The 13903-nt window shown below is 55.1% G+C and overlaps 1 protein-coding gene across 3 annotated transcripts in view; it reads right to left on the minus strand.

Moving 5' to 3' along the window:
* The window catches only part of PDE2A (phosphodiesterase 2A), a 110746-nt gene that overhangs the window by 25592 nt on the left and 71251 nt on the right, over positions 1-13903 (minus strand). For 2 of the 3 annotated variants that reach the window (XM_007448065.1, XM_007448066.1), the window contains 2 exons: positions 7079-7168; positions 3630-3718 (listed from right to left, as the gene is read on the minus strand). The exons of the other annotated variant lie outside the window; for it this stretch is intronic. In XM_007448065.1, the coding sequence (XP_007448127.1) occupies positions 3630-3718; positions 7079-7168 (179 nt within the window). The remainder of the gene's footprint in view (positions 1-3629; positions 3719-7078; positions 7169-13903) is intronic. 3 annotated transcript variants of the gene reach the window in all.

Consider the following 13903-nt stretch of genomic DNA (forward strand, 5'->3'; position numbering starts at 1 on the left):
GAAAGAGTGCCAGGCCCTCTTCCACTCCTCTGAACCCCTTCTTAGGTGAGGCCCCCTCCTCTTGACTGAGCCGGCCCCCTCTCCGGGGGCCTCAACCTCACTCTCACCCTTTCATCTCTCTTGGAGACAAATTATGATTCAGGCCAGGACCCTGGACCCTCCTCTCTCTCTCTCTGTCTCCCTCTCCCAGAATGTGAGACTCCAGAGATGGGAAAAGACTGTTCTCTGTGTCCCTTGAGACAAATCAGAGGGACAGACAGATTCTGCAGTGATTGGCGACCAGGTCAGCTCTGAGGAAGAAATTTCTCGAGGTTGGGCCCTGGGCCCCCCAAATGGTAGCAGAAGGAGACAAACAGCTGGGGCCGGTGTGGGCGGTATCTCCAGTGCAGCCTGAAAGGCCCCAGATTTCACTGCACTCAGCAGCAAATAATCAGAGGCTTTAAGATGGCAGAAGACACAATGAGAAGAGGAAGGCGGCAGGGCTGGGGACTGCAATTGGCTGGGAGATTGGGGCAGCAGGAAGAGTGAGGCGAAGGCTCCCAGGAAGCCTCTCACCCACGCAGCCCTCCAGGATTCTCTCCCTCCAGCCCTGAAGCCCCCTTGCAGCCCTCAGGGTTCATAGTGGGACCATCCCTCAGACATCACACCGTTCCATCTTATCACCACACAGAAGCATAGACTGAGGCCCAGAGAGGGTGCATGAGATTGTGATTGTAGCCATGTTGTCCCAGCTCCCAGCCCAGGGTTCTTCTCGTGGACAGACCCATCCCTGAGGGAGGCTACCAAGACCCAGACACCTTTTCTGAAAACTGGATCCTCCTTAGTGCCGGGGATCTACAGAGCAGGCCTCCTAGCAGCCCTCTGGCTGGGCCGTGGCAGAGAAGGGAAATGGGCTGGTAGAGATGGAAAAGGTACAGGGAAGGACTTTGCAGGGGAGGAAAGAGCACGAGCCTAAGCAGGGAATCTAAAACACACTGGGGGGTGAAACGGCATCCGGGAGCCCACGGAGGGGCACGGGGCAGTGGCAGGAGAGGCTGGGTAGCTAATGGGGCCTCCCCACACCACCCTGGGCCCTTATCTGTCTTTATGATCCACCTCCACTTCACACCTGCTGCTGTTTGCCAGCCCTGCCGGCCCTCCACTGGGCATGGCCAGAGCTCAGGCTCCACCTCAGCCTGGGGCTGGTGCCTGGTCTCCTGATGGGGCCAGAGCCACAGAGGTCACCTTTGGAAGGACCCTGGTAGGGAAGTAATTTTCTCAAGGTCACCCAATGAGTACATGTGTTGGGACTTGGGGGTGGAGGGCAGTCAGCAATCATTAAGCTCCTACTGTGTGCTGGCATGGGGCTAAGCCCTGGGCAGCTATGATCTCATTAAGCTAATAGACAGGGCCCACTGTTAGCTCCATTCCATAGATAAGAGAACAGGTTTGGAAGGGGATACAGTGGGGCAGGGATGGGGCCGGGCTAGAATCCAGGCCTGTCTGACTGCCATTCAAGTTCTCTTGCCTCTTCCACAAACCTCAGTCTCAGCCTGAGCCGAGGAGGTGGGCTCACCACCAGACACACGGTGGGTGTGTGGGTGGGCAGAGCACAGATTTCAGAAGAGAGGACTGGCCTGAACCTTCACCCCCAATGCTTGCTGGTGGGACATCCCACTGCCTCACCCCTCTTGCCCCCTCACCTGCCTCACCTCCTCGGCCTCCTGGGATTTCTGAGCCCCATCTCCCAGCAGGCCTCCCCATTTCCACTCAACTCCAGGCTAATTGCATTGGAACATTCACTTTTAATTGCTTTTTTTTGTGTGTTTGTACCTTTTCCAAAGGCTTTACTGAATCCGAGGTGGCTGGGGGCGGGGATACTGAAAGGGCTGCTGACGCAGAGGATCTGAGCCCCCTCAAAGATGCCTGGACCACAGGTGGCACCCCCCCCACACAACCTCCCCAGCTCACAGTAGAAAGCCTACGGGGAGCATCACAGGCTCAGGAGCAGGGCAAACCCTGAAGGATGCTCACCTCTTGCCTTCTGAGCCCACGATCCTGCATCCCTCTCCCAAAAGAGCCTTCCCAGGCTGCTCTGAGGAAACTTCCTGGATCGGGCAAACTCATATTAAGCAAAGCTCTTGAGGATTAGGGGCTAATTAGGGAAGGCTCAGAAGGAACATTCTAGCATTTTTTTTCCCTTAAGATTCCAAAGACCTCCCAGCCCTATCCCACTGTCTTATAGATGGGACACTAGAGGCCAGAGAGGGGCATGGCTGGCTTGGTTCACACTGTCCTCGAGGGGAGGAGTTGTCAGGAGATGCTGAAGAGGACAGTGTCACCCACCACCCACCCCATGAGGGAATCGAATGGGAGAACAGGAGGTGGGAAGGCTCAGAGCTGTTGGAGGGGAGCCAGCCCCTTCCATGGGGAAGCGCCAGAGGAGAGAATAGCGTCAAGGAATCCAGGGTTCCGAGTGCCAGGAGGGGCCTCAGGACCACCAGCATCCCCAGCATCAGGACCTCTGGCATTCTTTCCATGGCCTCTGTGAAAGGTGAGTATCTTGCCAGCCTCAGCTACTACCTGAAAAAGCCACATCCCTGACTGCTTGGCCTGTTGGAGTGGAGAGCTGCCTCTGGTAACACCCCCGCTGGTGTCCACTCAGCCCTCAGCTCCTGACCCTGTGCTCTCTGGACCCACAATGGCCCTGCGGTGCTTAGAAGGCAGTGCCCACATCCTCCATGGCCTGCCCTCCTCTGGACCAGCACCCCTGCCCGTCAACACTTTCTCATCGGACAAGCTCCACTTCCCTTCACTGTCCCCTAGACAGCCAGGCGCCAGAAGACCGTGTCCCAGACCTGGCTCTGCCTCACACCAGGTATGTGGCATTGGACATGTCTCACAATGTTTGCCCATCTGGAAAATAGGGAGGCTGAATTCAGTAAGCTCAGAGGTATCAAGGGACCATAGGGTGCTGAGCCCATGTTCCTAAAGTCTGTGATTCCAATGCTCTATCATAACGAAAATAAAAACAGACATTTAGCATTCATTATGGATACAGTTTTAAGTGCACTACATGTGTTAAACTCATTTAATCATCACAAGAATCCTCCCATAATAGTACTATGAGGTAAGTACTATTACTATTGCCATTTTACAAGCAAGAAAATCAGGACACAGGAAGGCTGAGTACCTTGCCCTAGGTAGTAAATGGGAGCTGGGATTTGAACCCAAGCGGTTGGGCTCCAGAACCCACAGCGGGACGCTGCTTCTGATCTCCCTACTCTCAGAGTTGACACCATGCGGGGCCAGCATTCTGTGATTCCAAATTCTATGATTCTGTGAGAACCTGCCAGGCAGTTCTCGTAGCCTGCTGGGGTTCTAACTGAAAAACTGTAGCCCCGATCTTCTGAGACTTGCTCTGAGGAGGCTACAACGATTTAGAACAGCTCTCCAGGAGAAAGCCTACCACTTGGCGCTTTCCCTGTGCCATCCACTCCCCCAACACAACACAAGAGAAGACAGTGGACCCGGCCACTGGAACCCCACCTGGCAGGGAGGCTGAGGTCAAGGTCAGATGGAGAGGGTCAGACCAGACCTTGTGGTCACCCTTGACTGTGTGAGAGGGCAATGGGTGGAGAACAGCTCACCGTACTTTCCCCTCCTGGGGCAGCTCATGGGGGGGCTCCTCACACACCAGCCGGGATTCCCCATCCAGCAGGTAGGTGTAGACAGTCTCCTAGAACAGAAGGCACTCATGAGATCCTGAGGAGAAGCCCTCCCAGCTGCCCAAGCCCAGCCTGACACGGGTCTGGATGACAAGGTCACGGGCATCTGTTTGTCTGTCTTTACTCCCCAGGTGATCCTAAGTGAGGTCAGGGTAGGAAGGCTCCCTTATGACCTCAGCACCTCACTCTCTCCTCTTGGAGGGGTTCTGGGCAGGCAGTGACCCATCACCCTGCCGGCTTTCCTTACCTATCACCCCACATCCAAGGCGCTGGGGAGGGCCTGAAGGGCTGAAGGTACAGACAAATCGCCCCAACCCCACAGCCCTGAGATATATCTCCCTGCCAAGTCTCCAGCCTCAGCAAACAATAACTGAGGGTCCACTCAGGGCAGTACTGCAGGAGAGGCTCAGAACACCCTGGAAGCTTCCCTCCTGCCTCAGATACACAACTCTTCAAGAAATCACAAACTATGACCCAAGCCAGGAGGACTTCCTGGAGGGAGTGACTTTAAAGTTGTAACTGGAGTGGGAATTAGACACATTCAGGGAGTGGGTGAGGCACAGAAGAATGGCTTCTGGGCCGAGTAATAGGTATGTAAGTGTAAAGGGCCCAAAGCATTGACAGACCTGATGGTGGGGGCAGGGGGCACCGGAGGTGGGCTTGGGGTCAGCCCAGTGCTGAGCTGGAAGGGAGCTGGGGGAGGGTGTTAGGGGGAGGAGCTGCTGCTGGGGAGGGAGGGGCTGGTGAGCCCTGTGAGACAGGAGCTGATTTGTATTTTGGAATGATCACTCCCCAGAGTGAGATCAAAGCTCTGGTTGAAGAATGTCAAGTCTGCAGCTTGTCAATCCACCCTCCCCAAGGGCCCAGAGCAGTCCTGCCTTCAGTTCCAGACCATGTCCTGGCAGAATCACTTGCCCTCACTGACCCACAGGAGAAAATCCACATTCCCTCCAAGCAGGACTGGCTACACTTAGGTACCCACAACCAACACAACCTGCAGAGCGTCTCCACTGCCCGCATTGCAGGTGATAAGGGAGACCCAGAGGCTCAGCAGAGCCTACACCCCATCGAGGGGGCACCCCTGTGCCCAGCTAAGTATCCTGAGAGGCATTGTTTTCTCAGTGGGAGAATGGAGGGCTCTCCTCTCTGCTAACTGTATCAGGGAGGGCTTCTGGAGGAGGTGACATTGGAGCTAAATGTTAAAGGCCCAGCCTCAGTAACTGTGGAATCCTTCTCAGCAGAAGCAGTTGCCTTTCACCACTGTGACGGTCCACAATCCGGTCAGACACTCTTGTTGCCTGTGGCTGTCCCCAGCCAGCCACTCACCCTCTCCCAACCCCCAGGAGATATCCCAGTCTCACTTCAAGAGCATCTGAGCCAAGCTTAGTGGTGGCGTGGGCCGGAAATGATAGGGCCTGAGGAGAGTGAGAAGGGCAGACACAGGAAGACCTGGAGCCCCTCTGTCCTCCTGGGTGAGGGTCTAGCCGAGGAGCTCAGGGATGAAGAAATCAGTGGGAAGGAAGCCACCCAAGCCTCATCTGTCTCCAGCCTCCTTCTTTAAGCAGCCTGGGAGGGGCCTGAAGGATTTGGCCTCCCAAAGAGGTTAAGACACTACCCACCACCCAGGGTCACACAGAGAGTCCTGCCCTGGCAGAGAGAGTGGTGGGCAATCTGAGGGTGGGGAGACAGGAAGGAGCCTCCCACTCCCTCCCTCACAGCCCTCTGGGTTAAAATTAGCTGAGTTTATTGCAGAGAAGGAGGGAACCATTTCAGACACATCAGCACCATCTGCATTTGCGGCTGCCTGCCACAATGGGTGCTGATGAGGGAGCCAGGTGCCAGCAACTCCCCTCCCTGGGGGGCGGGGGGTAGGGAGACCCCTCCCCCATCTCCTCACCCCTCCCTAGGGGTAGAGCAGACCTCCCATCTCCCCACCCCTCTTTGGAGGGCTGAGCCCCTCCATGCAATCAAGGCAGCAGGGCTCTGCAAAGTCAGGGCTTCCCTAGCTCATACAGGTCTCCGGGGTGGGCCGAGGCAGACATTTCCCACTGTCCCAGGAACCTAGTCACCTGGACCACAGCTGTCTTCCCAACCCCCAGCCTTGGGGATACGATTAATCCAGTACAGGGAGTCTATGCTGGCACAACCACCAGGCATCCTGCCTGTTAAGACTAGGCCAGTCACATCCTCCTCCCCACTCCCAGCGCAGCCTCGCGGACGCTGACCTGCCATCCTCCCCACCTCCTCTTTTCCAGATGTTTCTCCACCCCAGGCCAGATGTTGCCTCAGTCCCATCTCCAGGAGGATTTATTTTGGGAGCCAACATGCCACCCACTTCCTACCAATTTCACAGTCAATAAAGCTCACTCATTAGCCCTCCTCCTGGGCTCTGAACTTCCAGGAGGTTTTGAAAAGGCAGAGCTGAGGAAAGGGTGATGGGGGTGCTTAGGTGCCAAGCCCCATTTGTTCCTGTCATGCTGTGTGACCTTGGGGGAAGTGCCTTCCCTCTTTGGGCCTCGGGTGGTTCATCCATCCAGCAGATTCAGACACAATGGGCTCTGCTGGTGGCTGATGTCTAGAGTAGGGGAGGGGACATTCTAGGCTATGGGGACTCAGTTTAGGCATCTCCTCCTCTACGAAGTCTTCCATGCACCTTAGGGTAAGTCAGAGCCTCCCTCCCTGGACTGACAGTCCCTGCTTCCCTCTATCTGGCACAGCTGAGACACTTCTGCTTTGGGTCTTGAGGGCCAGTTTATCCATGCTACTGCCTAAGGGATGGACAGTGGCCACTGGAGCCAGGTTGGGGAGTGGCCTGGGGCAGTTGAAGAGGGTCACAGTCTCCCCCAGTCTGCAACCTCATCTGTGGTGTTGGGAAGGGTCAGAGAGAAGCTTAAAGGTTTCTAGAAGACACGCTGTCCAGCCTCCTGACTCCAGACAGGACACTTTAACTTGGCATAGATCCATTCATCTAGGCTGAGCCCCATTTCAGCACCTCCCAGACCTGGCATCAAGGAAGTTCTTCTGCATGTCTACTTTCAATCCTTCCTGCTGTACATATTCCAAAGCCCACCTGACTCCACTATGTCCTAGCTATTATCCTAGGTGAATCCATTCCATTATCTGAGACATGATCTTTCCAATTAAGCTCTAAAGCCCTTTTTGTCCCAGACATTCCAGGATTCCTATATAAGTTCATTTTGGGGGCTTAGCTTCAGTCCTCCTCCTCCAGGAAGCCCTCTCAGAACACTCACCCAAACCCTTCACGGGGGGAGGGGGGCCCTGCTTCTTCTTTCCTTCTCAACCCTGTAGGTATAGCAAGGAGCTGGGCAAAGGTTTAGGGGGGCAGGGGAAGCGTGGGACAAGGCACCTACCACGCTGGGCAGCACAGCTGACAGGGCCTCTCTGACAGCCCATTGCAAGCCTGCAATGTCAATGACGGAGCCCAGGCTCAGCAAAGCATCCTGAAAGAGAGGAAAGGGCAGTGAGGGCCTTTTCCAGGCAGGCCAGGGCAACCCCCCTACCCAGGCGGCTGGGAACACAAATTCCCAGCTTAAACCAGAGCCCAAGGCTCGCAGACACTTGAATCCCAGGATCTTAGGATCTCAGAATCCAACCAGTCTTAAGGCCCTAGAATGTCCAAGTCCCCTCATCTTACAGATGGGGAGACTGGGGCTCAGAGAAGGGCCAGGGACTTAGCAGAGAACTCACAGTGAGTCAAGAGGTCAAGTCTAGACTAGACCCCAGGTCTCTTGTCCTTCAGACAAGGACAACTCAGGAAAGCACAAGCTTCCACATTAATACAAAGCAAAACAAGCAAACAAAAAAATCCCACATTTGAATCCTAGCTCCACTGTTTATTAGCAGTGTGCATCTTGGTCAAGTCACTGAGCCTCAGTCTTCTATCTGTAAATTGGGGGCAACTGAGGCTATCTCCCTCTACAGGCTAATGTGAAGATAAAATGAAACTGAGTCCTAGAAGTGCCTCACAGGGTGCCCACACACATAGGTGCTCAGCTAAACATTTGCTGAATCTGAGTCCCACTCAGTTTCCTGAGGAGGGAGGTGGTTCACACAGTCTCATTTGTCAGCCTAGTGAGGGGCTGGGAGTAGCAAGAATCCAAGGGGTGCATGAGCCCACAAGATGCGAGAAACACAGGCCAGCCCCTGGCAAGATAGAAGGAGAAGGAGAAATCAGCCTTGACTGCCTCACAGCCTTCCCGTCCCAGGAACAGTCCCCGTCCTTGGAGAGCCGGAACAGAGACAAGAAAGGTCCCTGCTTCTCGCTCTATTAACTTGGCCAGAACCATGGGGATCAAAGAGAAAGGTAATGGAACAGAGGGTCCAGGGCCAAGGCAGAATTGTGACTCATACCATCCACTCAGCTATGCCTTCCCCACTAGCCCCTGGAAGTTCTTTCTGATGGCTTACTTGTGGATGGCTGAGTTCATAAAGCAAAGTGATTAACTGTAGGATGCAGGACACATGGCATGGCCCCATTCTTGTGAAAGTGATATGAGATTGAGGGTCTTAGTGGACCACAGGCTCAGCATGAGCCCGTAGCGTAAATGTGGCTGGTAATACATTAAAATGCTGAAACTGCAGGCCGTATTAATAAAGATTCATTAACCTAAATAGAGAAGATGAGAGTTCCTCCACTGATTCAATCATCCCCAGTGCATTGTGTCCCAGGTAAGGACAAGATGAGACTCATTCAGAGGAGGTGACCCATGTAAGGAGGGAACTAGAAATCAAGTCCTGCATGTCACTAAGCTTGGAAAGTCTAGGGGTGCCTAGCCTGCAGCAGAGCAGAAGCCAGGGGTCTCAGTATTTGACTCCAATTTCTCAGGCTTTCCTGGGCAGGGGCACTGGACTCTGTGGTCCTGGAGACAGCCTGGAGACCCACAGGATTTCACAGGAGGCTGGCCTTGGCCCAGTGGGATGAAAGAACTTCTTCCAGGCAGAGCCACGCTGCACAGGCAGAGGCCACCAGGAGAGAGAGAGGAAGTGAGCTCCCCATACCTGGGGGTATGCAAAAATGGCTAGATGCCCATTTTTCAGAGTGGCTACGGAGGGGAGTCCTGCACCGGGGTCCAGATGAAGCCTAGGGTCCAAGCTTCAGCTCCAGATTTCACCTTGCATCTTCTTGGCTTCAATTTCCTCCCCTACCCGACCTCCCACTCCCACCCAGTCCTGTGTTGCAGGGTGGGGGGCAGTAATGGGCTTTCTCCCCAAATGCTCACTTGGCATTGCTTTCTCGAACCCCCAACTCCTCTTTTATCCCCCTCACTGCTCAAGTGAAGACACATTTTGGTCATGAAGATGTGTCTCCATCCTAGGACATCAGAAGTTGCGCATTCCAAACAATACAATCCCCAAATTGGATCAATTGTCCTTTGACCCTTAGGCACTCCTCATTACAGTTCACACACCCTCAGCACCACACATACCCAGCCACACAGCCACAAACCTTCACGTTCTCTCAGAAATACCCCAGCCTGCCTTCAGACACCGTCCAGGTACACGTACAGGTTCACACAGCTGCAGCTACTCCCTTATGGAGTCACAAGGCCAGGACTCAGCAACACCTGCACGCACAGTATACACATGGGCTATTGGGGCCTTTCGAGGTGAATTCTGCAGACTAAAGCAGGGAGGAAGAGCTGATGCCCCAAATAATCCCCAACTAAAGTCTGTCAACCCAGGCTCCTCGGACTGGGGTTCCCAGGGTTTGGCTCCAGAGGTGGTGCTGGTTTAGGTCTGTTCCTGCCTGGAGACAGTGGGGATGGACAAGCTAAGCCCGGAGGGGCCCTGCCCTCCAGTGGAGTTGATGTGTATAGTGTGGAAGTTGGAGAAGAGGGGCCAAGGTGATGGAGTAAGCTCTCATGTAGGGGGAGACATTTCTCAAAGCCATAGGCTTGGGACAGCTAAGTGTCCCCATTTGACAGATGAAGAAACTGAGGCTCAAAAAGAAGCAATGTCCCATCTGTGGTCAGCCAGCCAGTCAGGGCAGAGCCAGGTCCAGAACCCACGACTCTGGATCTCCAGCCTCTCTCTTGCTTCTGCTCTGCACCGACCCCCAGCTCCCTCCTCAGGGGGCTTAGAGAGAATAGTTTGTCCTTTGTTCTGATTGGTGGCTCCTCGACCTGCCCTTTACTTGGATTGGGGAATGCCCTGAACTGTCCTTTACAGGAATTGGTGGCTGCCTGTCTGGCCTTTGCTTGGATTGGTCAGTTTTCTGCGACTCCTCAGGCAGAGGGCAGGATAATGGCAGTGAGGGGGGGAATGGGAAAGGAAACTTTGGGAGAGTTGGGGCAGCAGCGGGGAGGCGGCCCTGAGTGGGCTGGATGCAGACATGGCCCATGAAGCCCGGAGCTCTCTGCCTGGCATCCTTCTGTCCACCCACCTCCTGGCCCTGCCCTGCCTGCCCCAGGATGGGGGCTGCTGAGTGCAGGAACCACAGCTGGGAAAGGCCACTTCATACCTGGCCTTTAAGACTTGCTCACATGCCACCTTCTCCTTGAATCTTCCCTGATCTCAAAGCAACTTCCCCCTCTGCATCAACTCAGGGAGGAAATAGCTCAAATTCCAAAGTCCACGTCGTGGGGGGGCTCAGAGGACAGAGTGGCTGCCCCAGTGAAAGGAGAATCAATGGGGAACAGCTGAGAATGGGAAGTAGGGAAATTCCCAATTTGGAGGCCCAGGTGGGGACTAACAAGGCTCAAGTCAGAGGTTAAAACCCCAGAAATCTTAAAAAGATGAGGAAAGGAAAAGTACAAACAGAGCCATACCTGTTCTCACGAACATCTACGCATGTCATACATATACATACTGCCATGCACACACGCGCACACAAACACGCACACGCACGGATAAAAACGCAACCCTATATACAATGCACACATAAATATGCATTTAGGCATGTACACACACGCACATGCAAACACACTCACACACACACAGCCAGGCTCAGGGTGAGGTGAAAGAGGTCACATTTCCTGCTTTTGCAGCTTTTTTTGAACAGCCATCAGTATAAATACCAGCATAACAACCGGCAATCCCAGACTCCAGAGGAGAATCTGTGGTGCGTAGAAAAGAGCAGTGATTTCCAGTCCTGTCCCAGATTGACTACGGAAGCTCTGTGCGGCCTTGGTAGGCCCTTTCCTCTTCTGAGCCTCAGTTTCCTCATTATTAAAAATGAGTCCTTCCAGCTTGCAACATATAGTTCTATGATTTTGTGTTTTAATTCATTGAGGATGGGTGGATGGATATGTGAATGGATGGATGGACGGATGGATGGATGCATGGATGGAGTGGGTGGATGGATGGATGGGTGGATGGAGCCTTTCTACTTTCCCCAGCTCCCTACCTGCAGCTGTATTGTTGGAGGTAGGTCCGCTCAGCACTATAGACAGTGCCACTCCCACACACTAATCTTTCACCTCAGATACCAAGAAAGGGGAGCCAGTTCTGAGTGAGGGCTCCTCTGGAGCCAGGGTTGGGGCTGGATCAGCCTTTCTGCACTCATTTGGACAGGTGAGAGGGTCTGGACAAAATTACTTCTAACTCCTTAATGGATTATATGAAGCCAGAGACCTTGGCCTTATCCCTTCTGGAGCCACTAGCACAGGCACGGATGGCCTTCTTGAAGGTCAGTGTCACTGTCACAAGCTAGTTTCCTGCCTTGTCTCCATGAGTCTCTATGTCTTTCCTCACCTCCACTGACCCTTCTATTGCTCTCCCTGCTGCCTGGAACCTAGAGCCCACCCCCCGCTCTCTGGAGGGAAGCCTCCTAGTGCCCCCACGGCGGCCTAGAAGAAGGTAGTAACATCAAACCCAACACTCAGGGGCCTCCTAAGACAAGCTGTGTTACCGGGACTGGCTATACATACTGACTTACCCAGCTCTGCCTGTGCTAGGTCCTGGGTGGCCTGGGGTTGCGGGCGCCCTCCCTCTCTGGGCTTCGGTGTCCTTTTCTCTAAAGGGGGGACCTTCAAGATCCCCCAGGACTTTGGAACCCCTCTCCCTCTCTATTCCTCTTTCCTTCCCCCTGGGGCTGTGTCTCTCTCTCAGGCTCTGTCTCCCTGATCTCTCCGAGTGCGTCGTCTCTCTCCTTCTCTCCATGCTTCCCTCAGTTGACGCCCATCTCTGTCACAGGCCGCTCTCCTGTCTCGTCTCCAAGAATCTCAACGCCTTTTCCCACCTGCAAATCCTCTCTCCTCTCAGATGGCTTCCGCCCTCTCTCTCCTGTATGGTTCTGCCCCTCCCCCCAACTCCTGGCTCTCCTGCCCGCTCCTCCCCCAAACCTCTAAGTGGTTACCTCGAAAACTTGGGGAGAAAGCCCCTGACCCAAGATGGGCACCCACAGGACGAGGGAACCCAGGAAAGTGGCCATGATGAGAGAAACCAGGGGTGCCAGGGCAGATGCCATCTATTCTTCTGCTTCCTGCCTCCCATTCTGGTGGGCATTATACACAGTCTCTTCTCTTCCCAGAGAACAGGGCCTTCAAGGGCAAAGGAGCACATCTGTCTCTGAGCCCAGCATGTGCCTGGCACTCGTAAGCCCATCTGCTCCGCCGGGGTGACTGGCAGAGCTCCCCCAAAGGAGGCCTCCTGGAGGCTCAGGCCAGAGAAGCCCCTGTGGGCTGGGCTTCAGACCCCAGCAGAGCCGGAGCACCCCAAGCTTACTCTGTGACTCTCACCATCCTCACAGCGTGTCTGGCCCTGTAGAATCAGGAGACAGCCAGGAAGCAGGAGAGGCAGCCCCATCTCCTCCCTCCCCTCCTGCTGGCCCAGACCTGCCACCTGCCCAGGAGCTGCCTCTAACAGACACTGGTGCCTTAAATACGCCAAGAGCCGCCCAGGAGTGCTAAGATCTTGCAGCCCCAGACCTCCCCTCAACAAGGCTGAGCTGGACCAGGGGTAGGAAAATAGAGGAAAGAGGCTTGGTGACCCTTGGGAGACCTGATCTGAGGAAGCGGCAGGAGAGAGACCCAGGCCACAGTTGGACAAGCTCACATGTCAGGGCCCTGCTTGAGTGGGGCATCAGGCTTTGGGGGAGAAAAGGCACCTTTCTCAAGCACCTACTGTGTGCTAGAGGCGTCCATCAGTGGTTCTCAAACTTGACTGTGCACCAGAATCCCCTGGAGGGCTTGTTAATATCCAGCTTGCTGGCCCTACCCCCAGAGTTTCTGATACAGTAGGTCTCAGATGAGGCCAAGAATTTGCATTTCCAACACATCCCTAGATGCTGCTGCTGCTGCCGCCGCCGCCGCCCCAGGGACCGCACTTTGAGACCCAGCGACACACACTCTCTCGCGTCCTCCTGCCAACCCTGGGAGGCACCTGTGCTGACCACACCGGTTTAGAGCTGAGGAGACTAAGGATCAAAGGGGAGGGGCCTTGCTCGGGTGAGAATGACCCGGCTTGTGGCAGCAGGTCCATGCCACTTCCCCCGCATGAGGGGGCTCCTCAGAGAAGGTCCCCAGAGAAGGCAGAGGCAGGCGTCCTGGAAGGAGCGAGGGGGGACAGTGGGGTGACATGGGGCCGGGCGTGTGGAAGGGGCTTCTTGGAGCTCAGGGGCCCAGCCCTCAAGGAAGGGCCTGCCCTCCCCCTTCCTCCTACCTCTCCTTCTCTTCCTCTCCTTCCTCCTCTGGGTCCCCCCTTTCCCCTCCCCAACCCCTCGCAGACTCTGGCTTCAGTTGTTACTCCAACAGGGCCGCGTCCCCAGCCTCCGAGCCACACTGGAGACACGTGCACTGTAGAATACACCTGAGCCCGGTCCTGGCGCTCCCCCACCCCGTCCCCTGACCTCCCTGATGAGCTCGGCCCCATCCTGTGGGCTCCTTCCCTCCAACATTTACACACAGCTCCTCCTGGGCCTCTCACCATTTCTAAGCCAGTCTCAGCTTTTACTCTAGCTCCTGCCTCCTCCAAAATGCCCTCCCAATTGTCCCAGGCCCCCCTGGATTCCTCAAGGGCTAGGTTTGGCGTTGGATGAAGGAGAAGGGGAAGGAATTGGGGAGGGAAGGCAGGAATTGTATGAACAGTCAGCTCTCCGAGGACCTGACTCCCTGGGCCCCCTCAGTCCCTAGCACAGGGTCTGGGGTGAGGAAAGGATGAGGTGAGGGAACAGCAGAGTGGGAGGAGGGAGGGAGGGCAGAGCCGAGTGTGCGAGGGAGAAGATGGCCTCGGTGGGG

This window comes from Lipotes vexillifer, unplaced genomic scaffold (assembly GCF_000442215.2).
Source record: "Lipotes vexillifer unplaced genomic scaffold, Lipotes_vexillifer_v1.1 scaffold640, whole genome shotgun sequence".
In the NCBI taxonomy this organism is placed as follows: Eukaryota; Metazoa; Chordata; class Mammalia; order Artiodactyla; family Lipotidae; genus Lipotes; species Lipotes vexillifer.